This window comes from Phyllostomus hastatus, unplaced genomic scaffold (assembly GCF_019186645.2).
Source record: "Phyllostomus hastatus isolate PE091 unplaced genomic scaffold, TTU_PhHast_1.1 phas_scaffold_182, whole genome shotgun sequence".
In the NCBI taxonomy this organism is placed as follows: Eukaryota; Metazoa; Chordata; class Mammalia; order Chiroptera; family Phyllostomidae; genus Phyllostomus; species Phyllostomus hastatus.
In genome coordinates this window covers 13,178,014-13,204,438 of record NW_025334013.1, presented here as the reverse complement: position 1 = coordinate 13,204,438, position 26,425 = coordinate 13,178,014, and the positions used below count along the sequence as shown (strand labels likewise).

At 57.1% G+C, this 26,425-nt stretch overlaps 1 protein-coding gene across 14 annotated transcripts in view; it reads left to right on the top strand.

The window, feature by feature from the left end:
• Positions 1-26,425, top strand: part of HSPG2 (heparan sulfate proteoglycan 2) — a 96,328-nt gene that overhangs the window by 11,546 nt on the left and 58,357 nt on the right. For 8 of the 14 annotated variants that reach the window (XM_045859385.1, XM_045859390.1, XM_045859389.1 and 5 more), the window contains exons 2-4: positions 20,753-20,888; positions 21,133-21,177; positions 23,406-23,480. In XM_045859385.1, coding sequence (XP_045715341.1) covers positions 20,753-20,888; positions 21,133-21,177; positions 23,406-23,480 — 256 coding nt within the window. The remainder of the gene's footprint in view (positions 1-20,752; positions 20,889-21,132; positions 21,178-23,405; positions 23,481-26,425) is intronic. The other 6 variants (XM_045859395.1, XM_045859392.1, XM_045859394.1 and 3 more) reach the window with 1 other exon arrangement.

The following is a 26,425-nucleotide window of genomic DNA, read 5'->3' as shown; positions in this document are numbered from 1 at the left end:
AGCCTAGTTATGTGCCTGGGAAGGTGGCCCCAGAACCCTCTGGTGGAGAACTGGCTCTGGGGGCACTAAAGCCTGGGCTCCTCAGTTAATGATTATTCTGGGCTGCAGGAGAGCAGGGGAGAGGGAGGCCCACCCTCCCAGTTCCTGAACCACTGGTTGCACCTGAGGTATGTCAGCAGCCTGGGTGCTCCCTGCTTTAATGTGGCAGCCCTGCTCTGGGGCACGGGGGCGGGGTGGGGGAGCAGGGAGTAGGGGCTTGGAGTCGCAGATTGACAAGCAGCCGGTGCCCCTGGTGTCCTGGGGACAGACTTAGGGCCTACAGAGTCTGAGGACAATGTACGCTAGGGTATAATAGGCTCCTGTGGTTTGGCACCAGCTACGTGAGCAGACCCTACGGTGATGTGCCAGGTGAGCGAGCCTCTGTGAGCTCCTAAAAACCCTTAGGCTCCTCCTCTACTGACCTCGGGCTCTGCAGAAAAGTCTAAGCTAGAAGATGGTGTGATGGTTAGGGCTTCGGGGCAGCTGGGCTTGGCTTCCAACCCCAACGCTGCCACTTGCAGGCTGTGTAACCCTGGGCAAGTCACTTTACCTCTCTGAGCACCATTTCCTCACCTGAAACAGGGGAATACTAATTCTTACTTTGCTGGTATCAGCAAGCCAAGGAGTGAGAAGTATTTAGCTCATAATTAATACCCGGGGAGTGGCAATTATTACAGTTGTAGTTTTTATTATTAGGAGGAAGTGAAAGCTGAACCCTAGTCTTGGCCCGTGGTAGGAGCTGAAGGATTTGGGGGAGGCAGGAGTGTGGCGAGACGCCAGGAACACGTGTGTATGGAGACGGCTGGAAGGATGGGGAGGATGGGGCTCTGGCGGCGTCTCTTGGTCTCCCCCAGGCCCACCTCAGTCCTTCCTGCCCTGGCTCCTCCCTGGGCTGGGGCCTGAGGCTGGTGCAGGCCAAGAATAGGGGAGGAGGCAGAACTGTTTATTTTGATACCATTAGGGCATTTTCCCCCATTGCAGCTGCTATTTTGGGAGCCTCGGAGAGCAGGGGTATGGTTAAATTAGGTAATGTTGCCCCAGAAGGAATGTGTGAAGCAGTCGGGCCCAGGCTGCAGGGAGAGGACGGTCGGTTCACTCCATATAAAATTAAACTGCAACTTGGAAAAGAGCGGCTCTGGTGGCTCTATAAGGCGATGTGGGGGGAGGCCTCTGGAAGCTGCCGCTGGGGCAGTGGAAGTGATGGCCCCGGGCCTCTTTGGGGAGATCCCGAGCCCTCACTGGAGGCCTGGCTGACCCGGCAGGCGCCTGTGATGGGGCAGGCGCCTGTGATGGGGCCGAGGGGCCGAGCTGGTGCATCCTCAGCTCCAGGCCTCTGGCTGCTGCGGAGGTGGGTGGGGCCCGGGGTGGCGTGACGCCTGGGAAGGATGGATCTGCAGACTTGGCCTCAAATCCTAGCCTTCTGTGCTTGGGCGAGTCACCCAACCTCACTGGACCTCAGCGTCACCCGTGGTGAAATGACGGTTCCAGTCCCCTGGGGATGTTTTTTAAGGATTAAATCTCTAGAAGAAAAAGGGTAGCTGACTTCTATTGAGGGCTACTGTGTGCAAGGTGCTGTTGTAACTCAGTGGGGTCGTCCATGCACCAGCAGCTTGGGCCTCACTTGGGCGCCTATCAGAAATGCAGAGTCTCAGGCCCCCTAGATCTACAGAATCAGCATCTGTGCTAACCAGATCCCCAGACCCCCAGGAGATTCCTGTGCATGTTAAAGCCATGGACACGCCTCTTCATGTACATTTTTCTCATTTTATCTTGAAACCCACCCACCCCTGTGACGTAGGAGTTCTCACCACTTGACAGTCGTGAGAGCTGTGGCGTGGAGAGGGGTGCAACGTAGCAACTCCATCGGTGCTCATTCTCTCCCAGATTCCGCCCCTGCTTCCCTTCTTCTGGTCTGGGCCAGGGTTGGGGCCTGCATGCGGTGTCAGAGCCCCTGGCAGGACTGGAAAAAGTCAAGAGTATCCCCTGCCTTTGAGACGCAGTCAGAATCTCTTCTCCCTGTTCGCCCATGGGACCAGCACAGCTGGACAGGGGTCATCTCTCCAAAGTCAGTCCACATTTCCGGTCCTCTGAGAAAGATGGGGGCCGGAAAAGGCTTCTCTACTGCTGTGGCCTGTGATACGGATGGACGGTAGCTCCTGTCCTGCAGGTCAGAGGAGGGGTGGGGGAGTCAGAGCAGGGGCTTCCCTGGGCCCAGTTAGGGTTGCCCTGCCTGTCCCTGGATCCCTGGGACTGAGTCAGTCTGGAAGCAGGTCTTTTCAGGGACACTTACTATGTGTACAGACCTGGGAAAGTATCCTGAATTTCCCCCCATTCTGTAGACTCTTCGTTACACAGAACAAAAAAAGGGTTAATATAATTTACTTAGCACTTACCATGTGCCACACTGCACTCAGCACTCGATTGACATCATCTCATTTATCTATTTAATTTCACTCTCGGTTTCCTCTACTATAAAATCGGGATAGTTAGTAACATGGTGTTGTTATGAGGATAATATTTATCAAGTGCTGGGCCGTGATGTTTGTTAAATAAATATAGTAAGTATAAATAACTCCCAACAAGGTGGGCACTATCCCTGACCCCATTTTACAGATGCACAAATTGAGGTTCAGAGCAGGGAAGAGGCCACAGGAGTTGGGGCACAGCCATAAGAAATGGAGCCCCCAAACCTCTAACCCACTATTATCATCCAATTCAACTTAGTCAATACTTGTTTATTATCCATTAGCTGCTGCTCAACATTGGGAAGTAGCTATATGTATATGATAAAAAAAAAAATCCAACCTGGTGTTTGTCCCTAAGGAGCTTTGGTTCCAGCAGGAGAGAAGAGACATTTACACAAAGTGACTAGAATAAAGATCCAATCTCTAGCTCTCTAAAAGGTAGAAATTAAGCCCTGTGGATGGATGGAAGAGAAAGCTGTCTTTGTGGGGGCAGCCAGGAAGGCTTCAGAGTGGAGGTGGTAATTGAGCCAGGCCTTGAAGGATGGGTGAGTAGTTTAGATTGGGAGGCAGAGCAAATAGATTGTGTATGAATCTATGTGCATTTTCAATAGAACCTTGCAAATAGATTCCAGCAGAAGGGAACAGCAGACACGAAAGCCTAGAGGCAGGAAAATGTGCCCTGTGAGAGTGCCATCCAGCTCTCAGGAACCTCTGCGTGGGGTCTGGGGTGATGAGGTAGGGGGCCAAGCCCAGCTTTCTTGTCATTGGAGATTCCCAGTCTGCACTGAGACTTGACTCCTCAGCCAGCCGGGATTATTCCATCCTCTTTCCGCCCTTTCTTCGTGTCAGGAAATCAAAGGCTTTTGTGAACGGAGCCTCTGGTTGGCGTGTGATAACCGGTTGAGCTGACAGCATTCAGGCCAGAAGCAGGAGACTTTGCATCTTGATGAATGGCAGCCTGGTCACCCACACGTGCACGACTTCTGTCACTCTTTCCCAGAGTCGATGATAGCCTGGGTGGGCAGCAGGGCGCAGCAGCCAGGCCGGGGCTCTAGTTTGGGCTCTGGCTCACCAGCCGTGTGCTCCGCGCAGGCCTCAGTTTCCTCCTTTGTCAAGTGCAGATGGCTCCGCCTCCAATCTTGGTTTAAGGATGGTGCATCTACACCGTCCAAGAGAGTAGCCACTAGCCACGCATGACAGTTTAAATTCAAGGTTTGATGAAATAAAACATTTAAAAATACAAACTTGGTTGCGTTACCGCATTTCAGCTGCTCGATAGCCACAGGTGGCTAGTGGCTACCTTACTGGACAACGTAGATCCAGAACATTTCTGACACTGCAGAAAGTTCTGTTAGATGGTATTGGTGGGTGTAAAGTGCCATGCGCACTCAGTAAGAAGTGGCTATTGCCATTATCACTGGTTTCCTGGCCCATTTGGGAGACCCCTGTGGAGCCCTGGGAGACCCCTGGGACTTGATGGAGGTGGACAGGGTTGCCCTTCTTGTGGTCCTCAGCAGCTGGGAGGTCTCAACTGTCCCCTCACCTGACCCCACGCATAATGTTAAAAAGTCCACGACTTGGCTCCATCCAGCCCACCTTCTCCCCTTAATTTCCCACTCACGCCCCTCGGCCTGTCTCTGCTTCTGTCCCCGTTCAGCTGCTGGCATCTGGAATTTCCATGTCCAGCCTCCAAGATTCCCATTGCCCATTCCCAGGGGGACGGGGTAGGGGAGGAGGCTTTCCCCGGCTGTCCCCTCCTGCCACCAGACTGCCTGGGCCCCTCTCAGCAGGGCGGAGATGACAGTTTGTTGTGACGGGGGCACGGGGCAGCCTGCCGGCTCTAGCGCGCCCGTCTCTGGGCACCAAGCATGCTGTTTGCACTTGTCCGGGCCTCAGGGTCTGGCCCGGTGCCCGTGAGGGCTGGCCTGCTTTGGCACCCCTGGTTAAAAAGGCCAGTCATGGGTCAGGACACCAAGAGCTGTTCCTGGTCTGGGTTCTAGGGATGAGGGGCATGTCTGTCAGCTGGTGCTAGAGTGCAGAACACATGCCCAGCCGTGGCTGGGCCCCAGGTGCTGGGTGGGGACAAGGCCCAGGTAGGTGTAGGCAGAGTGCAGACACTTGGGGGCCCGGCAGGAGGTCACTTGGGCAGTTCAGGTTGATAAGGTCTGCGTGCCTGCAGCATTCACACCTGTCCAAGAGGAGCTTTGGGTCTGAGATGCCAGGGAAGCTCAAGGTGTTATACTCTCCCCTCCCCCTTCTTTTGGCCTCCTGTCTCATCAGCTGGGAGGCAGAGGAACAGGTGTCGCTGGTCCGCTGGTCTGAGTACTGAGCACATGAAGGCCCAGCAAGGAGATCACGGCACCCTCTGAGGTCGCACAGCCAGCCTGGAGGGAGGATTACTCTGATTCTGAATACCTTGTGTGCTTTTGTCACATTCTGTCTCTCTCCGTGGGAGCTCCAAGGGCAAAAGCCCCTGGACACTTCCCTGAGAAGGAGGGTTGGCATCCTGGCCTTTTGACACTTGACTCCTTCTGTGACCTTGGACAGACCTCTCTGAGCCTCATCTAGAGATGGGGGATAATTATACCTCGCTCTCAGCACAGTTGTGAGTGTTAGATAACTGGTCTTCTGGCTCTTTCCAGAGCATTCCAAGGATACTCCTGCCTTGGAGCCTTTACAGTGGCTGCTCCCTGCGTCTGGAGTGTTGTTCCTCTGTGCGTGCACCAGCGTCCTTCACACCTGCGTGCCGCCTTCCCTAACTGGCCTGTGCGAAACAGCAGCCTCACGCAGCCCCTCCTCGAACCCCTCACCTTGCTGTATTTTCCTGTAGAGCAGCCTCACCATCTGACCAATACCATCTTTATGGTCCGGCTGGCTCCACGCAGGCAGAAAACACGCGTGGGCCATGGACCCTCTGTCATGGCAGTGATTGGTTATTTTCCTCTCCTTCCCAGTGCTTCTCCACACCTGACCGCCTCCGTTTACTGGGCCCTTCCTGTGTGCCAGGCCCTGTGCTAAGCGAGTCCCTTCTCGGCTCCACGGTTTTCCCAGGGTCCCCATTGTAGCTTTGTCGCTTCCACAGCAGAGATGAAATAGGGCAGGAGGGGCTGCAGTGACTTGCCCTAAGTGACCCAGCCCGGACGTGTCAGAGCTGGGTGGTTTCCAGCCGGGCTGGTCCTACCCCAGAGCTCACTGCATGCCGCCTCCTGTGTTGGGTTGACGGGCTCAGCTCACTCACCCACATGTGGGTTTCCGAATTTGTGCTTGGCAGGGTTGAACACACCAGACTTAGGGGTGGCTCCCAATCTTTTGGGGGTTGCCTTCCAGCTCTCTCTTCTGTAATTGGTCAGTTCCAACTACTCTCACTGCCCCAGAATGACAGGTGCCCTTTTGGCTGGGGAGCCCCAGCGGCCAGCCTGAGACCCCAGGGACGGGGCAGGGAACGCAGGGTGGGCCCAGGTCTGTGGCCGTCCCGGGGGCTGCCCGGGGGCAGGTGGACAGGATGTTCCCTCAGGCAGCAGACATTCCTGGTCAGAGGTGGCAGGCAGCAGGAGATTTACCATTTCCTTCCCTGTAACTTGAGTCCCCGGGAGGTGAATTCTCCCTGCCAAGGACACAGACTCTCCTTTGCCAGCCCTTCCTGCCATTTCCTCAGCTGGGCCTGCCTGCCCAGGGCTGAGGCCAGGCCAGAGGGGCCAGCTCGAAGCATCAGGGGTTGAGACCGGGGTCTCAGGTACTAAGCAAACCCCTGACGAAGACCCAGCTTAATGTCCCCCTCCCAGAGTCCTCGTCTGCGTGGCCCCGGACTCTGGCCTTGGGGAAGGAGGACCCTGTCCTGGGGCTGCCTGTGCCATCGGTTTTCTGTGAGACTCCTCCCTCTCTTCCTGGAGCTGCTGCGTGCCCCCTGAGCACCCACCTTCCAGCAGCACGTGGTGGGGCGGGCACCGAAACGAAACGCAAGTAGGTCAAGTCACCCAGTGGGCTGTCGCTGTCACAGATGGGATTTGAACTCAGGCTCCCCAACACTGGTCGGTCCTCCTTGATGTCCTCGCTTCCCTGCTCTGGGCCTCAGTTTCCTTTTCCGATAAGTGAAGGTGTTGGCTAGGGGATCCTTCCCAGCCCTGACAGGCCGGGCTCCAGGGATTTGCTGGACCTTTGCAGGCAGGTTTCTCTGAGTCTAACCTAGACTGTGGGGCACAGAACGGGAATTGTTCTCCCCAGAGGGTTCTAGAAAGTTCACCCTCTGGCTTGTGAGCCCCTGAATGGGTGGGGGTGAGAATGGGAGGGGAGGAAAGGGAAGAAGTGACACTTAAACCTCACAAGTGCCAGACACTGGGCTAAGTAAGGCCTTAGGTTGTCTTGTTGAATCTTCCCAGCAGCCTGGTGAGGTGGCCACTTTTATTTCTGCTCACAGATGAGGGAACTGAGGCTCAGAGAGGTCAAGTGATTTGTCCAAGGTTACACAGCTAGGAAGTTGCCAGGCGAGGGTGTTGTGGGGCAGCATGTGGCTGCACACATTTCCTAGGGTAGCTTTGATTTATTAATCAAACAAATAAAAATAATAGTCCTCCCAAAAGACTATGAATACGCTCCAGAATCTGAGTATCCGTGTGTACAAACTACGTCTCCCAGGCTGCCTCTGACACGCGGAAGTGACCCAGGAATCCTTCGTTAAACTTTGTTTCTCGACTGCTGCGGAAAATATGGTCAGTCATAATTATGGGTATGCCTGAGTTCAGAGGAGGGAGAGCTGCGTGGGCTGGAGTGGACTGGAAAGGTTTGGCTCTGAACTGGGAGTGGAGCTGAGGAGGCTGAGAGGGACCTTGGGTGGGGCCAACCAAGGCCAAGTTCACAGCCTCCCTGAATGGCCCGCAACCCCATCCATCTGCCAGGAAAATCACAAGGCCTCTCCTCAAACCCCCTTCCCACCCAGTGCTGCCCATCCCCCCCCACCCCCAGGGTCTCTGGGAGAGCCCAGACTCCAGGCAAGGCGTGTTTGCCCACAGACCTTTGCCCCAGCCCCTCCCCACCCCAGGGTTCCCGGGAACTGGGTGAAGGGCTGTGGAACGGGGCAGCGAGGCCTGAGTCCTACCCAGTGCGCTCAGCAGGGCCAGGCACCCTAGGATTCGAGCAGTTAGCAACACGAGGACTGAGATGACCCCAGCCAGCCTGCTCCCACCCTCTCCTGCAGTGGGGCCCTTGGCCCTGAGGCCCCAGCAGCTGTCAGCAGGGAATGGTGACAGAGGAAGGCCAGAGGTGACTTCTCAGCCCGCCCCTTCTCTCTCCCCAGGCCTGGGCCAGGCCCACAGCTCCTACCAGCTGTTGTCAGCAGCTGCTGAGCTTTGTTCTCCAGCCAGCACTGGGCACCGCCCTCCCCCCAGGGCATCTTCCCACCACCCTTCACAGCAGAGCCCCTGCCCCTGGGGAGGGGGCTAATGTGGGAGCAGGGTCCCATCGCTTATTTCCTTTGATCCAACTAAGGACGCACAGAAATAGGAAGTAATGCCCCTGTTTTTATGGAAGACAAAAACAGACCCAGAGAGGCCAAGTGACTTCCTTGAAGCCACACAGCTCCTGAGTGGCTGAGTGCAGGCTCCTGGCTCCCAGCTCACTGCTGACTCTGTTGCCTTTCTTCAGGGTGCGTTTGTGCAGGATGACAGAGACTTTGGGGTTCCTGGGGTTGACTCCCTGCTTGGCCACTTAGTAGTTTTGGGACCCCAGGCAAGCTCCTTAATCCCTGTGAGTGGAACTCCCATTTTCTTGCTTGTAAATAAGACAATAAAAGTAACCTACCTCTTGGGATTGCGGAGCAAATTAAATGAGGAAATCCATGTAAAGTGTGCAGCATAAGCTGGGCCCCGAATGAGATCCGGCTGTATTATCATCAAAGGGTACTAGCCGCCTGTGCACCCAGCACTGCGGGTGGCGCTATGGGGGTTACAGACACATTGCACAAATATTTATGTCAATCAGTAGTATTTATTTGGCACCTACTATGTGCAAGGTGTAGGAAAAAAACAGTGACACAATAGGCAAAAGTCCCATCCCTGCTTCCATCTTGGCCCGCACAGGTAGCTGAGGAGCCACGACCTCCTCTGAACCACTGCAGCCTCCAAGCACTTTCACACACACTGGTGTTATTAGCACATTTTGCAGTTGAGAAAACCGGGGTTGAGAAGATTGGTAGCAAGGGCCAGAACCCAGCTCTTTGAGGGTCTTGGACAATGGCCCTGCAGTCTTCCTGGAGGAGGAGGCACTGGTGCTACTATCCCACAGGGCCTCGGGGCCTGGCAGGAGAGGTGGGACTCAGACTGTATGGGACACAGCGTAGCCATCACCGTCTGAGCAGCAACAATTTCAGGAAGGTCTTGCTGAGGTCAGGGCCTCTTGTTCCCCTGGGACGGAGGCACAGCCAGAGCTTTAAATACCCCTCGCAGCCCAGAATAGCTCCCATTGTCTTGGCCAGCAGCTGGGGGACCCAGGAGGGTTCTGAGGGAGGCTGATCCTGGAGGTGGGGGCAGGAGATCTGTGGGCACTTTCCTCTACGGGATGGGTGGTGTTTCTGCGAAGACTTCTCTAGTTGGCTCCCGCAGGAAGGCCTGCCTTGTGGGGAGGGTGGAGCAGCTGCCTGGGTTCTTCGTGAGCAACGTGAGGCTGAGAGGGGAGCTTGGTGGGTGGGGGACTCCCAGGGAGGGCCCTGTTCCCTGGTGAAGGTGCTCCTTTGTGTCAGCGATGTGTGTTCATTGGCTCACTGCGCCCTGGACTGTGGGTGGGCCTACCCAGGTCCCTGCCCGGGGCCTCCTGGCACCCTCGCCTGCTCTGGCTATTTTGGGCGCTGGCTGTGTTCAGGCTTGGGGAGGGACGGGCAATCCTGCCCAGACCAAGATGCTGGGGGCGCTGCCTAGACCGCCAGTCCAGCCTCCTGGATCTTTGATTGCCGTAGATTCTGACCCCGAGTTCAGCCTCTGAGGGTCATGGTCAGTGGGCCCCAAGGGGATGCTGGCCGCACCGACAAGGGCAGAGAAGGGCCCCGGGCACACCTTTCCCCTCGGGACATCCCCTGCTCTCGGCCTCTGGAATAGTTGTGCTTCTTCTAAGCAACGGGTTTGTTTTTCTCTCACGGGATGCGGAATCCAAGCACTGGTCAGGTTTCCTCCTCCCCATTGGCCACCAGCAAGCTCAGAGCCCAGCGAGCTGCCGCTTTCCCAGACCTGCAGCATCTGGCACGTGCCGTGTCTGCTCACCTCCCCCCAGGCCCCGTCTGTCTCCCTGCCCGAGTTTCATTCCGTGTGCTAACTTTCCCTTGCAGTTCTATGTACATTTTTGTAAGCTGCTTTGAGTCTGTTTGGAACAGGGTGGAGGGGAAGGTATAAATAGATGGGTGGTGGTAACCCTTTGCTGGCCAGTTCCCCGCAATGCTCTCCTGCTGCTCGGTTCCAACTTGGTGATCCCCTGCCGTAGCTCTGCCCTCTCTGCTGGGCGGAGTCACAGCCTAGAATTTCAGAATCCCGTTGCTTCAGAACTTCAGTGTCCTAAAATGTCATAGCCAGAAGGAGCCTTTGGAATCACCTACATTGAGAGCTTTCAAACTTATTATTACTAAGCAGTGAAACCCTTATTTCAATCAAAATAATAGTATTTTGATGAAATGCTATAGTATTTGGACAAATAGTAGCAAGCACAGAGCATCCACTGTGCACTAGTGCTGTCTGTCGCTTTTTCCATTTTTATCGAGTCCTCACAACCACCCTGTGAGGTAGAGACTGTTGTTATGAATTTTCACGCCCATTTTACAGATGAGGAAATGGAGGCGCTAGACAGGAAAAGGGAGTGACTCGAGGCGTCACAGATAACCAGTGGCTGAACCAGACGTATTATGTAGAAGGTCAGAATGTAAAATGGAAAAAAGGTCAATTTTGTTTTTACTGAAGGGAGTATTAGGGGGAGGGTGTCCAAACTACCCGTCTGCCCCCACCCTTTACCCATCCTCTAAAGTGGCGCCCCCCCAGGCTGCTGAGAACAGACTGGAAACCTGTGATCTCTATCATCTGACGGCGGGAGCCGGAGGCCCAGGCAGGGGACCAAGGGACTCCCCCAGGACAGTGCATTCTTAATCTTCCTTAGTTCCCGTGGCCGGCCCTGCTGCCCAGGCCCATCCTCTCCCCTCCCCTCCCGCCCCACCCCCACCCCCAGTCCCAGTCTCTGCCTTCAGCCGAACTGCCGCTCAGAACACTCAGCTCCCTCCCTCTCCAGGGCATGGGTGCCCTCAGACCTTCCGCACCGTCCTAGGGGATCGGAAGTGACCTGGCGCTGGGCCGCCCTCTCTGTCCCCTCTGATGGGACTCATCGCCTGAGAGGGCGGGCCGAGGTCAGCGGGGAAGGTGCGGCTCCTGCCTGGGTGTCCTTAGACGGACGGGGTTCACCCTGAGAAGAAAACATAGCCCTCTTGCCACCAACCAGCCTGTGGCCTGGCCTGCTTTTCCTGCATCGGCACTTCGTTCCATGGGGCCCTTGTGTCTGCAGGACCCCCTTGTCAAGACCCCAGTGGGGGTGGGTCACATCTTACCTCCAAAGCCTTACTCAGGGAGAACTAGCTGGGCAGCTAGCTGAACAAAGGGGTATCCTCGGGGAGTGCCCCCAAAATGGGTTCTGTGCAACCCTAGTCCCCTGAGCCCTGCATGGAGGAAGGCTTCCAAGTTAAGCAAGTTTGGGAAACACTAGCTAGTCTCCCCGTTCCCTCCTTGTGGTGTTGGAGACATCAGGGCTCAGGGAACCAGCTCTGCTTTGTGTGAGCAGCCTTTCCCAGACGTGTGTGTCTGCAGCATCCTCCCCCATAACTTTCCTGTCCAGCATTACTGTCCCTGGAATGGACATTAGTCATGAGGAAAGGGGACGGGGGCACTCCAGAAGAGGAAGGGGCCCTCCCTCTTAGTTTCAGCTCTGCTGCCCACAGGCCTCTGGTCAACCATGGGCTTGGCCCGGCCTGCCCCTTCCTCCCCGTCCAGGAAGCAGATGGGGAAAGCCCTGGGGGGCAGGGGGAGCTGGCCTCCTTGGCCACAGCTGCTGGGTTGCTGTTTCAGTCTGTTTTTTCCTGTTGCCGATGCCCACGGGAGCAAGCAGGAGTGGAGCCATGGAGGCTTAGCTGCCTGGCTGCCTTGCGCAAGGCCCTGGGGGTGGCCGGAGCTATGGCCCAGCTCGCCTCCCAGACCCCTGCCCACTCCCTGGGATGCTGGTCTGGGCAGCTGGCAGGCTTCTCCTCGTCAGTGACTGTGGGCTGCTTCTTGTTTCTCCAGAGATGGGCCTTCCGGCTAGAAAGCCCTGGGTCCAGAGATAGCAGGAGGAGGGCTCAGGTGATACAGAGTTTCCAGGCCGGAACCAGGAGTCTGGCTTTCAGTTTCATTTCTTCCAACTCTGTGATCATTGATGTCACCTTTCTGAGCCTCGGTGTCTTCATTTGTAAAACCCCATTCATTCATTCGTTAATTTAACTAACATTATTGAGCACCCACTGTCTGCCAGGTACTTTTTAGGTACTAGGGATGCAGCAGTGAATAAAGTGGACAAAGTCCCTGCCTTTGTGGAGCCGGTGTTCTTGGAGGGGAGACAGATGATAAGCAGGTAAATGTAAAATTGGGTTGAATGTAGGTGGCGAGGTGCCATGAAACAGGGGACAGGAGGTGACAGAGAGCTAACCGTGACAGATTCTGGACCTGGAATGGGGTCAGGGCAGGCGTCTCTGTAAAGGTGACGTTTGAGCAGAGGAAGAGGAGAGAGCGTACGTGCAGGCAGTGTCCCAGGCTGGGGGTGCAGCAAGTGCAAAGGCCCTGAGGTGGGCGGGGCCTTGGTGTGTTTGAGGGCTGTTGGGAGAAACGTGGCAAGGAGCAGGGAGAGCGCAGTGGGAGAGAGGAGGTTGGAGAAATGTGTGCAGGCAGGTCACACAGGACCCGGGTGACCACAATAGGGGCTTTTTTCTTCTAATCCTTTGATAAGTCAAGGACAGTGGAAAGGCCTAACCTAGTGTGTTCAGGAAATTCATTGTCAAAAGTGGTATTTCGTTTCTAGAAAAAGTCGCAGGCCTGGCACTATGCTAGGGGCTTCATTCATGAAGTGTGTTGGCAATAACCCTGGTGGGTATGGACAGCTCCAGCCAGGTTGGTGTGGCCTTGAAGGCCCACAGACACACCAGCATTCCACAGCAGGGCCACCCGGGAGCCAGAGAACCTGAGAACGGCACCAGGCCTCAGGCAGGAGGCAGGCACGTGAACACCGCAGGCGCTGTTGGCACCAACTGTGCTTAGAGGATAATATTCAACCCCTGGGGATCTTCTCGCCGGGTGGCCCAGCCCGGAAGCTGTTCCTGCTTGGCCACCTCCATCGCCTTAGCGGCACCTGGCAAACGGGTGAGGCAGGGTCATTTCCCAGTGGCTTCCTGCTTCCTCCCTGAGAGCTGGCCGGCTACTCCCTCAGCCCCAGGGGAGGCCCATTCTTAGGGTGTCTGTGGGGGCAGGAGGAGCGTGTGGGGACTCTGGGGGGAGGGACCGGAAGAGTTGGGCATGACAAGAGCTCGACCAAGGGGCAATGCTCTGATGGAAATGAACGTTCAGAGCTGGCCCCCTCGATCCTCTGCCACCTGGAACACCGCGTCCCACTGCGCCGAACTTCGGGTCTCTTGACTCGGCTGTGCTCTCTCCCGCCTGTGGGCCCCGGCCTGCGCCCTGTCTTCTGCCAGACGCACACCCTGTTCCCCCTCCCCGCCCTACTTGGGTGGAATCATCTTTCGGACCCCACTGAATTGTCATTTCCCCCCCGGGAAGCCTTCCCCATACTCCCACCCTGCCCGGGTGAGGGGACCCTCCTCTGGACTCTTCCCAGGCCTCGTCCTTCCTCTGCAGAGCTCTCCACACACAGTGTTGTCACCAGCAGGTATAATGGTCTGTCTGCCCTGGGAAGACAGAGCTCTGTGTGTGCCTGCTTCCCGGTTTTATTCCCAGGGCCCGCACATTGTAGGTGCTCCATAAGTCAAGGTCAAAATCACTTGAGTTGAACCTTATGGGGCAGGTGTGCTGGATTATCACCCCCCACCCCTTTTGTTTTTTATAGAAAGCTGAGGCTGCCCGGCTAGAAAGTGACCGAGGCAGCCTGGAATCGGGGTGTTTGAGCAGAGTCCACCCTCAGCCCCACTGACCTCCTCTCTCCGAGCCCGGGGGAACAAGTGCTCCCGCAGGGGCAGGCCTTTCGGTGCACATGCCGGCTGCGGGAGGGGGGCCTTCAGAGCAGAGAGCACGTCGGGTCCGCCTGGGAAAGGGCTGGGCGGATTCAGAGTTCTCCGGCCACGCTCTCCAAGTTTGTTCAGTCCGTCAGTCATTCACAATGGCAGGCTTGTCATCGTGTCCGCAGACACTAACTGAGCGCCTGGGGTGTGTTTTCTGTTCCAACGCTGCAGCGAGGAGCAGCACTCGTGAAAATCACTGCCCAGCACATGTCGTGGGCACTCCCGGCAGTTTGCTAGAAGGGAGGGGTGTCGAGGGGCTTGTCGAAGGTCCGTGGTGAGTTCGGGGCAGAGCCGGGGCAAAGAATCCCACACCCCAGCTGCTGGCTCCCGTGGGGTCTGTTGAAGGCCCCGACGGGCCCTCAGTGTTCCTCCAGGACCGGGCTGGGATGCAGCCCCTCCAGGTCCCAGGCCTCAGTATGAGTTTATAGAGGGCTGGGGTCAGAGCTTCCATGCTAGCCAAACACAGGAGAGGGGGCCCTGCTGTCACACTGGATGCCTGTTGCCTTCGCTGTGTGGTCTTGGTCAGGCGACTTGACTTCTCTGAGCCTTGTATCCTTCTCTGTAAATTTGGGGAGTGCCGGTGTCTGCCTGATGAGGCTGCGGATTTCCATGAGCTAAGCCTTGCAAAGATCTTATCTCCGCATGAGCCCTTGAGGGGCCTCAGCCTTTCGCCTAATTTTGGGGATCGTTGTTCTCCCAGCCAACTGGCTGGCGAAGCTCCTGCCGCCTTGGAAGCCTGCGCGCGGGGAGCTGGCGGGCCTCCCGAGCGGCACGGGCAGCGCAGGCATGCCAGAGGAGGCTGTGGCCACCTTCTTTCCGGCCCGGTGCCCCTCTCAGCCTGCCAGGGGATTAAAGGCCTTTTGGCCTTTGTGTCTGAGTCTCCCACCCCTGGCAGTTTGCACAACAAAGTGCTGCCCCAACAGATTCCTTCACCGTTGACAGGCTGCCGTGACCTGTGAGTGGGGCAGGGCACCTTGAGCCTCTCTCTGGGGCCTGGGCTGTAGCAGTGTGGAGAGAGCACAGCGGGGTTACATGGGAGCCTGCACCAGAAAATGGGGTGGCGGTGGGAACTTGCTTGGGTTCAGTGTCCCAAAGAATTGGGGGCTGTGGGTCCGAGTATCTGCCGGCTCCTCTGCCATGCACAGGGGAGGGGCCGCCGAGGCAGAGTCTGTGCTGGCAGGAGGCAGGTGGGCAGGCAGGGCCCGTTTGTCCCGCACCCCCACACTGCCTCTGGATTTTGATAGGGTGAGCTCACTACGGCCCAGATGCCTGGAGCCCTGCCCTGGGCAGCTGCAATTGCCCTGGGGACCACAGTGCTCAGACCTTCTGTCCAGCTGTGGGGGCGGTGGGGGGTTCAGCCTCAGGTCCGGGCCATGGAAGGGAGGGTGGGCTGGCTGCCCAAGGCATGTGAAGAATGTCTCTGGAGAAGCCTGAAGTTGAAGTCCTTAGTCGCTCCAGAGTCGGCATCAGAGCGGGCAGACAACTTGAGCCTTGGAACTAAGCTTTGTGGTCACCCCCAGCCAGTGCCCTGCCTGTTTGGCTGGCGCAGGGCCTGGGCAGCAGAGCCAGACCCCTCCCTCCGTCCCACACCTGGAGGCTGGCCCTAAGCCTGAGCCCACCCCCCACGCTCCCGTGAATCACCTCGTGACCTCTCATCCCCTCACCTCTACCCCGTTCCCCCTACGTGGTACTACTTCTAATGCTTATTGAAAACTGCACACAGGTACCATCTGAGTGCCTTGTAAGCTTTGATCCCATTTACACAGAAGCCCTTTTCTGCACCTCAGTTTCCTCATCTACAAAATGGAAAGGACAATACAAGCTCAGTTTCTTCATTGAAACCCTTGGGATCAGATGTGTTTTGGAATGCAGAAGTTCTCCAACTGGGGAAAGGCAACATAGAGCACATGCCAGCTGTGATAGGACATTCTCAGGAGAGTCTGAGGCAACACCCTGAAATAAAACACATTAATATTGCTGCAGCAAAGTGTGTGACGGTTCCCCCGAAGTGGAGTGCAGAAGCTATTAATAGCTTCATGTCAGTTCAGGTCAGGGCTCGGCACCAAATGAGCTTGTCATAAACTTATTGCAAACGCGCACACGCACTGCTGGTTTTCAGAGCCCCTTGGATTTCCCTTATTGCAAATGAGGGGTGGTGGCCTTGCAGCCACTCAGCGTGCCCCAGTTGCTGAGGACTAACTGGGGGGCCCAGAGGAGAGTCTGATTGTTTTTACTGTCATCTCTGCACGGTGCGGCCATCTTCCAACAGCTCTGATTTCAGCAGCTGCGGAAGAAGCTCTTAACCTTTGCAGAGCCTGGGGTCCTTGCTACGAGCTCCTTTTAAAACCCTATGTCCTATATCTGGATCGGTACCTCTCCCTGCACCCCAAACCTTGTCTAACTACTGTGCCCTTCTCTAATGGCTCGACCTTTACCCCCACACTTCCTTCCAGCCACCCTTGCCTCCCTCTTTATCCTTACCCAGGCCACGAGAGGAGGGCCCCCCCGTCTCTGTCCTTTGTCCCCAAGCACCTTTGCAGGACCTGGAGCTCTAGGTGCACCCTCTTCCTCACCAGGAGGCCTGGACACAGCCCAGCCTCAGGGAGCAGGTGTTTCCCAGAAGTCCTTTGTCTGGTACACCATCTCCCCACCCCCAACCTCTCTTCTGTGCTCGTTGCCCAGGGGGCAGGGGAGCTACTCTGCTCACACCCCCATCCCAAGCAATTGTTCTCAGCACACTGGAATAGTCTGCTGACCTTGGCCTATATGAGTCAGCCGTCCCCACTTTCCTCTCTGTGCCTGGCTCCTTCCTCTCTGGCCCAGGTCTGCCCTCTGGACTCCTCCTCTCTGGCCTGCCGTCCAGCTTCAATGCCCACTTGAAGTCCCGGGTTCCTCTGGGAGGAAGCCGGATTCCCTCCCAGCCGGACACGTGCTGGAAGGCAGGAAACCTGGGTGCTATTTCTGCCTTTGACCTTAAAGTCTCCGACAGCCCTCCTTGAGACTGTAGGACCTGCTGCATGGGCCCAGGCTGCTGCCAGCACATGCATCCCGTGTCCCTCCTGGGAGCTAGTCAGGTTGGGGATGGGGACCAGCCAGCCCTGGGCTTCCTGGCCAGCCTAGCCCAGCCCAGCCCTGCCTCCTTTCCTGGTGAGCAGAGGGCTTGGGGTCCTGGGTCAATCCTGGCTCTGCCAGACACTCACTTGTTTCCTCCTCTGTGAAAGGGAGCCATTCACATCTGCTCAGCCACCTCAGGGGGTCATTGTCATGGTCAGATGGCCCTGAGGCTGAGGGAATGCTCTGTAAACTGAAATGCAGTGTGGCTGAGAGGCTTTGCAGTCGGGACTCGCAGTGACCTCGGGAGTCCCTGCGGTGGCGAGTTCCAGCTCACTGCACAGCCCTGGTTACAGAGGCTATGTGTGCAGTGCCGAGAGCTTAGCCACTGGTGCCAGACCACCAGGGTTCCGGCTCCAGCTCTACCGCCTGCTGGGTCTTCAAGCAGGTGCCCTGACTCTGCCCCATTTCCTCCTCTTTACAGTGGGGCTGTGTAACACCTATAACCTGAGTTAACACATAAAAGTCCTTAAAGGAGTACCTGGTGCATAGTAAGTGCCCAATAAATCAGCTCTTCTTATTCCCCAAGCAGACCTTGGACTTCTCAGGTTTGGATCCAAGTTTCCTTCTATGATCAAGTCCCAGGCTCCTTCGGGCTCTTTCCGAAGCCTCTTTCCGGTCTGGCTCCATCTTCCCTCCCAGATGTGAAATACAGCTGCTACAACCTTTTGATCTTCAGCTTTTCTCAAGCGAAGTCTCTGCTCTTGCTGGCTCGGCCCTTGCTACAGGCCCTGGTCTGACCCCGGAGCCTTGGGTTCTGGGGAGGGGGCTGTGAGCAAGTGCGGGTGGGCATGGGGAGGGCCCATTCCCTGAGGTCCCTGGGGTTGGGGGTCTGTCCAGGCTTGATTTGCTCTGGATTTTCTCTTCTCTCACTGCAGATATGTATTCCTGGCTTTTTTTTTTTTCCAAGCTGAACCTGACTTTGCTATTTCTGGTCCAGTCCCAAGCCCCACCCTGGCTCCTCCCTCCCTGGGAGAAGCTCTGGACCTTGCTCGCCAGGTTTCTCCTTTTCCAGACAGCGGAATGGTGTCAAGGGGGTGCCAGGAATCCCTGCGCCTCGTGCAGCCCTCCTGGGCCTGCCCTTGCATGGGAAGGAGGAGGACGTGGCAACGATACACGGAGACCCTCCTCAGGCCGGGAGTTGCCCTGAGTGCCCCGCTAACCTCTGCTCAGTGTCACTGCCCCTGCGCCAGCCCTTGCCCCACACTCCCCTTAGGTCAGAGGAGGAGGGAGAACCCCTGGTAGGGGGCTGGTCCTGTGATTCTTAACCAGCGAGTGTCAGGATCCCCTGAGTATACACAACTGTAATCCTCTGACCTGGGGTGGAATGAGCTTGACTCAGTGGCTCTGGGAAGTGGCCCAGGAATCCATGTCTCACCACCTCCTGGGGGTTCCAAGGCTCACTGCTGGATGCGGACCTCATGGCCCACCCCAGAGGCTCACTGACCACCCTTGTCCAGAGGGAGAGGGTGAGGAAGAGGAACAGGAGGAGGGGTTTGCCTGTGGATTTTGTGGGCGAGGGGCCTTAGGTCAGAGCAGAGGATGAAGGAGGCAGTGCGGGCCTCACGCAAGGCTCGGTAGCACCGCAAACACAGATGCCCAGATGGCACTCAGCCCCTGCCTCCAGCAGGCGCCCAGCCTAGGAAGGGAGATGCATACAGACTGCATGGGGGGTGGGTGTGTACCCTGCAGAGCAAGTCATCTTCACGAAGCCGCTAGAATGAGTAGGTGATGACATGTTTTTGTCCATTCATTTATTCATTCAAGTGTATTATTCATTCATTCAAGTATTTACTGAACACAGAGGCCGAAAAAGTAGAAATGAATTCATCACCATCACTGCCTTCAAGGTTCTTCTTCTATGTCAGTGGAGGCGTGGGTGATTACAGAGTGAGTCCCAGAGGGGCACGGGTGCCTTGGAAGGGCAAGGAGTCAGGAAAAAGTTTCCCAGAGATGTTCTTCCTCTTCTTCTTTTTTTTTAAATAAATGTTATTTATTTATTTGTAGAGAGAGGGGAAGGGAGGGAGAATGAGAGGGAGAGAAACATCAATGTGCGGTTGCCTCTTGAGGGCCCCCTACTGGGGACCTGGCCCGCAACCCAGGCATGTGCCCTGACTGGGAATCAAACCAGTGACCCTTTGGTTTGAAGGCCAGCACTCAATGCACTGAGCCACACCAGCCAAGGCTGAGATTTTTTTTTTAGTCATCTGTACTGAGGTATAAATTATATACAGTGAAATGTACCCATCACTTCAAGGGTGCAGTTCAGTGATGACAAGGAGGTGTATGTATCCAGGGAACCATCTATCCGAAGGGCTCCCCTGTACCCGTTCCCAGTCAGCCCCGCCCCACCCCTGGGCCCAGGCTGCTACTGGTCTTTCTGTCGCTGCGGATTAGACTTTTCCCCATAGACTTCCTTCATACAGCAGGGAGTCTTTTGTGTCTGGCTTCTTCCATGTAGCAGAAGTGTTAGAGGTTCATGCATGTTGCCATGCCTATCTGTAATGTGTTCCTTTTCATTACTGAGCAGTTTGAGGAGGTGATCTTTCGCTGAATTTTGGAGGAAGGAATTGAAGTTAGCCAGAAACAAATTGACGTTAACCAGATAAACAAAGGGACAAAAGGTATTCAGGCAGAGAGGCCAGTGTGAGAAAAGGCCAGAGGCTTCAGGACACGCGAAGTTGCGGGGAGGGAGAGGAACAGCCCATTTCTTTGATTTTTTTTTTCTTCTTCTCGGGCCTCTCTTCTGCCGTCACCACCTTGTCTAGCCAGTGAGGACTGGGTTTGGTTTCCACAAGCAAGACCACTTCCTTCTGGCCAGCCTGGGCTCCCCCGATGGGGCCAGGGCCAGGGCCAGGGCAGGGCACGAGAGGCTCCCGCCAGGCCATCTGGAGCGAGACGAGTATTACGGGGCCACAGCGGACCCCTGCACGCACGTGTGTCGGAGTGGGAGGGCTCTGGCGTTTGTTCCCTGGGGATCCGCTGGGTTTGTTTTCTTCTAAATGATCTGGTAAAATGCCTTTGGAGCTTGTCTAAGGGGAAAAGGCATTCAGGGCCCATAGCCACACCGAGAAAGGCAGGTGTGATGGGTGCTTTTGCTCTGCCTGCAGGGTGCAGGGTCTGAGCAGTCCCTCTCGGAGTTTGTGCTGGGCTCAGCAGCAGCCTGAGGTCACGTGGAGTTGACACCATGCCGGCCCTGCCCCCGTTCAGCCCAGCTGCTGGGCTCCACCCTCGCCTCTGCGCAGACGAGTCTGTCAGTGCAGCAGAAGGTGCCAGAGCTAATTCAACATGGCTGGAATGTGTTCCCTGTGGCCTGGAGACTGGGAGGCCAGACTGAGGCAGAACGAGGGGGCCAGGTTGGCCAGGTGGGGAGCTGCTGTGGGAGGCAACAGCTTCGATGGACTCACCCTCAGTTTCTGCCTTTGTCCCGCATCCACGCGGACCCTGGCCACTCTTCCACCTGCCTATGTTCCCATCTTCACTGGCCCAGGTCACCCTTTCCCTGCCTGTGTCTCCTGTCCACTAACTCATGTCCTGGATATCGCTTGCCTTCTCCAAAAGAAGAAGAGTCACCACTTACCAACATGATTTTAATTGTATTGCCTGTTTATCTGAGGATTCATGCAGACTGGGAGAATCTGCAGGGCTGGGCTCTGCAGCCTCAAGGGGCGGATGGGGTTTGGGGGAGCTGAGTCAAAGGTGGTGGTCCAGTCCCAGCCCGACTCTCTTAGCCAAACCACATCTGACCTAACCACTGCAGGGCTTTGGGGTGAGACTCTGGGTACCCCCCTGAAGGGACAGGAGGGGTCCTGGGCTTGGCAGTGGCTGGAGAGTGTGACACAGTTGTCTGTGTGGTCTCCCACAGGTGGCCCTTGCAACGAAGGCGTACGACGGCCTGTCTCTGCCTGAGGACGCGGAGATAGTCACGGCAGGCCGGACTGGCTGGGGCTATTCGGACCTATCCGACGACGAGGACTTGCTGGCTGACGAAGCCTCCGGAGGTGGGCAGAGGGTTCTGGAGGCTGGGAGTGGGGCAGGCGGGGGGGCAGAGTCGGGGTTCTCCCCACTGGGCCTTAAATTGACCTCAGAAAACTTGCCCACAGTGGTGCCTGAAGAGGCCTGGGGAGGAGGTAACAGCTGTGCTTCCATGACCTTCCCCACTGTGTGCCCGGAACAGTGCCTGACACCCAGTAGGTGTGAACCAAATATTTGTGGTTGCTGAATAAGTCTGTCTTTTGCTTGCAGATGACCTGGGCAGCGGGGAGGAGGGCAGCGCGATCTTCCAGATGGGTAAGTTGCTGGGGCTGCCCTGTAAGCTTTGTCCCTCACCCAGGAAAGCCCTGGAGCAGGTCTTTCTAGCCACGGAGGGCCCATTGCTAGAGCCGAGGGCCCTGAGGGCTCCTCGGGCCTGCCGTGAAGGCGGGCTTGTCCCTCCTGAGTGAGTCATGTGACCTGGCTGGCAAGTGCCTGCATGGTCGGGCATGGCTAGGTTCTGTGTGTGCCTGTGCCGGGAAATGCCTAGTTCTGTGATCAGAAGAGATTGGGCGCATTCGGGGTGGTATGGCCACAGATAGGAAATGCTTGGATCTGATGGGGACTGAAAGTGAGCTGCTCAGCACTCAAAGCAAAATTCTCACTTCCCAGGGCAGCTCAGCTGTGGAGGTCTTCCGCAAAGCCCTCCTGGGGACTGCTGCAGAGCTGAGACCCTGGCAGGAGTGGGCAGTCAGAGGGGCTCTGTGGCCTGGGGCATCTGGGCAGGCCCACACAGAGCTGATGGCAGGAGGAGAGTCAGCTCCACCGGAACCTGGGAGGGAACCCTGCCTTAGGTCAGGCCACCTCAGGGTTCCTGGGTTGGAGAGAGGGCTGGGCTTCACGGAGGGAAAGGAACCAGGAGCTCTGTCGGCTGCCCATTCTGCCTGCACCCGAAGTGCCTGGCCAGAGCCAGGGCTAGCTCAGCTCCGACTCCCTGCTTCTTCCCGCCCTAGGATTCTGGGGAGAGAAAGAGCTCCCTGGTGACAAGTCCCAGCAACTCCATATAGTTCCTACTGACCTCTGAGAGCCAGTGCTGGGCACTCAGTGATCAGGGCCAAGGATGGGGTGCTACTTAGGCTGACCACTGGGAAGCCCCACAGCATCCAGTGCTGCCCACATAGGGGCCCTGCTTAGGCTGACCACTGGGCAGCCCTATAGCATCCAGTGATGCCCACACAGGGCAGGTCCGGCCTGGGCCTCTCTAGGGCCTCCCTTCGGCTGGCATCACAGGGGATCCAAATGCCACAGGGTGGCGTCCTACCTAGGCCAGTGCAAACAGGAGGGAGGGCCCGTGGGCGGAATAGTCCGACTATGACCTCCCAGCACCTGGGACTCAGACACTACCTGGACCTTTCCACACTTAGGTCTCTGCAGGGCTACAGGATGCCGGGGAGCTGGGCGGGGCCCGGGAGTGGGTGTCAGGGGACCCAATGCACACAGCTCACACCCCAGAATGGCCTGAGCTGACGCATCCCTGGGAGCTGCCTTCTGCCAAGCCAGGCCTGCCTGCGGAGACCCTGGTCCAGCCCACCCCATCCATTCGGAATATCTGTGGACCCTCCCACGGGGCTGCCCACTGCAGCAGCTCTGCCCACGCTGGGTTGTTTACCAGCCCATCTCCCCCCGTGAGAAGCAGCTGTGAGGGCAGGAGAGGCCAGGGGTGGGGGAAGGGAAAGGATGGGGAGTAGCAGCTGGGAGGCCCCGAGAGCAGAACCCCTTTCCCCGTGGCTAGGGCTGATCCGTGGGAAGATGTAGGGCCTTGGACCTTCTTGGCCCAAGCCCTGGCACCAGCCCGTGCCTTTGGGGCAGGTCCATGAAGCTGAGCTGAATCTCAGCCTGGAAGGCAGCCGGTGTGTCTCCGATCCCTAAGGGCTTAGCATGCCTGCCTCAGCCCTGCCCTCTCTGTGCTGACTGTGAAGAGGCCGCCCCTGGCCCAGCACCAGGCCCTGGGCTGTAGCCCCAGAGATGGCACCTCCCCTCTCCTCTGCCCTCTGACGGGCCTGTGGCTCCCCCAGGCTCTGCCCAGCCCTGTCTCACCTGCCCTCCCAGATGCCTCTCCTCAAGAGCCCCCGCCACCGCCCCTCACCCAGTTCCTTTCCATCTTCTGACTTTGCTCTTTGTCTTTCCCACTCCTGTCTGTCCCTCTCTGACACCTGTCTCCATGTCTGTCCGCTCCCCTCCTGCCCTGCCTGCACTCTCTCCTTTCTGCGGTGTCTTTCCTCTGTGCCTCCCCCTTCTGTCTCACCCTGTGTCCCTCCGTCTTCCCCTGGCTTCCTTCTGCCTTTGTCTCACCTCTCCTTCTCCCCCACCTGCCCCACTTTCTCTGTCTGTCTCCATCTCCGGGGCTCTGTCTCCAAATCTCTGTCGTTTCCCCGCTCTGTCCGCTGTCTCTCTTCCTTCATGCCTCTGGCTCTCCCTTTGTTGTCCCCACCTCCCTTGGTGTCTCTGTCTCTCCTCGCTTCCCGCTTTGCGGCTCCACTCTGCAGGCCCTGGGCCACGCCTGGGCCGCCCTCCCATGGCTGGCATGATGGTCTTGGAGCCTGGTGAGGCATCTCCTCTCAGTAAGTGACCCGCCAGCCTGGTGGGCTCATTCTCCCTCTCCCTCCCCACCCTCTCTCCCAGCTGTCCCTCCTCATTCCTTTTCCTTCCTCTTCTCTTCCTGCCCAGCCTGCACTTTGTCACCCCTGAGCCTCAGGGGCACCTTCCTGCAGGGTGTGGGGGCCAGGCCAGCCACCGCCCTGCCCCAGCTGGCCCTCCTTCTTCTCCCCCACCCTGCCCAGGACACAGTGAGGCCCCATCTGGGTACTCAGTCTGAGCAGAGCCGGCCGGGCCTGGTGTTGTCCCCATGGGGTGCTGGTTGGGCAGGGATGGGTGTGGCAGCCTCTCGGGGAATAAGGCCCTGGAGTCCTGGATGCACCTCGTGTCCGCCTGAGGGACCGAGAGGGAACCAGGGCTGGGGTTCAGGGGCCTGAGTGCGTGTGGGAGTTCTGGGGAGCAGGGAGTGAGCCCGGGGAGTAGGCGGGGTAGCCTGCATTTCCCACCCCTGCCTGGGTGTAAGGCAGCTTTGGGCCTCCCGTCCATCCGACTAGCCTCTGACCCCAAGTGAACTCTCCAGATGGGGTCAGAGTGAGGGCCAGGAGGGAGAGGGCTGGCCCTGGCAGGCACCCAGCGAGCACTCCCAACATCACTCCCTTCCTTCCAGCACCCTCAGCTGTGAGAGCTGGTTCCCAAAACAGACAGGCCTCACCTGCCCCAATCCTCAGGCATCAGCTGCAGCGACACATTCCAGGGTGGAAGAGGGAAGGGCGTGCCCTGACCTGCCCTGGTCTGGAAGAAAGCCGAGGGTGGGGTCAGGCTGGAGGGTCCGTGCCCTTCTCAGGCCCTAGTAAAAAGGGGCTTTGTGGAACCCCAGCCCCTCCCCCAGGAGTGGGCACATTCCTGGGCAGAGGCCTGGCCTCCTCGCCCTCGCCATGCCGTGGGGCTGAGGCCAGGGGCCAGGGTGGGGGGGGGACTCTCAATGGGCCTCTGTGCCCACTCACAAGGGGCCTCTGTGGCCAAGCTCGTGGCCCCCATACTCTCGCCCCCAGAGCCCTGCCTGCCCGGCACCCAGGAGCCCAGCCCGGCATGGTCCCTGTGGCGCAGAGCAGGCGGTGCAGCCCTCACAGACACCCTCTCTTGGTGCGGGAGTTAAGGTTTACTCCTGTACCTTGCTCGGCCGCCCACCCCTGCCCGGGCTTGCTCAGCCCAAGCCTTTGAGGGAGAGGGGCCTGGTTCTGGGCGTGTGGACACCTGTGGGCCTAACAGGGTGAGGACAGAAGAGGACAGGCCTTGTTGTCAGATCTGATGCTGCTGCCCCTGCCACCTACATGCTGGTCATCTGTCACCTCTCTGAGCCCCTTCTGCCTCAGGGACACTGTAGCTGCTGTTCCCTCAGCCCGGAATGCTGTTCTCCCCGAGGCTCACTCCCTCCGAAGCTCCCCCTTGGAGGAGAGGCCTGCCCTGGCCCCCCTGGGAGAGCAGCACCCTCCCCCATACGTTTGTTTCTTGTCCCTTCTCCTCCCACTAGAAAGTGGCCACTGTGGGGACGGGAATTGTCATTTGCGGAGTTCACTGCTATGTGCCCTGGCCCTAGAATACCACCTGGCATGCAGTAGGCCCTCAACATAGAGTTGTTAAAGCAATGAATGCCCCCCTCAGATGGAAAAAATGAAACCATATTCGTTTCTCGGTTCGCCATGAAGACCCAAGGGAATAATGACAGCTAAGCCGCGCAGCCCCTCGTATGTGCCAGATACTGTTAGAAGCACTTTGCGTTTGTTAATTTATTTACCCTTCACAATAGCCCTCTGGGGTGGACACTACTATTGCCCCCATTTTACAGATGAGGAAACCGAGGCTCAGTGAGGTTAAGTAACTTGCTCAAGGTCCCAGGGCTGTCAGTGGCAATTTTGCTGCAGAGGCTGAGCTTTTAATCACTGCACTACGTGCCTCTCATGTAGTAACCGGCCACATTATATTGCACCTGCTCTGCTGTGCCAGGCTCTGTGTTAAGCGCTTTGTACATATTTAAAACTCATTTGTAACTCATGTCAGCTCAGTATTTGTAATCTATACCTTCTTTCATACAAAAATATTGTCCATAATAGGTGCTCAAGAAATGATCGGTGTGTATATGCATATATATATAGGAGTCACTTGCAGCTCACATTAACTCATGCTTGTAACTGCTATATGAGCTCATAACGAGATTGAATGTATATAAAATGTATATAGCAGGTGCCTAAGAAATAATAGTTGTACATATATGCTCCCACTGATCTGACACGAATTGGCTCAGCCATCACTTATTAGGCACCTACTCTGTGCTGGGTGCTAGGCAGACACTGGGGATACGGGAGCAAATAAGGTCTGCAGTCCCTCCCACCCACCATCCAGTTCACATCTAGCCGCAGAGAGCGAAACGCAGCAACAGCTTCTGGTCCTCCTGCGCCTGTTCCGTGCCAGGTGTGGCATCTGAGCACATGAGGAGGTGGCGCCTTCAAGCACGATACCATTTATTCCCCACGGCAGCCCAGTGTGGTTAATGTGCTTATTGTCCCATCTGACCAAGGAAACTCAGAGAGTTGAGGTCAGTGCCTGAGATGTGGCTGACCTCGGACCCATGATTTTTATCGAGATGCTCTACGGTCCGTGGGCATTCAGGCAGGATCTGTGCAATGTGGGGTAGAAGGTGCTCTGATGGGGAAGCAAAGGGGCTGGGACAGCCCAGTGGAGGGGTCTCTAATCTGTCCAAGGTTTAGGGAGGAGGGCAGTTCAGGCAGTCTTCTTGGAGGAGGTGATGGCCAAGCTGAGCCCTGAGGGATGAGGCAGAATTGGCCAGGGAAGAGTGGGGAAACATCTCGGTCACTTGCAGGTAATTTCTGCACCGGGCCAGCGTCCTCTGGTAGCCCCTCTTCTTGTTCTGCCTTCCCTTGAGCTGCTGGGGGTCTATTCTGCACCACCGCTT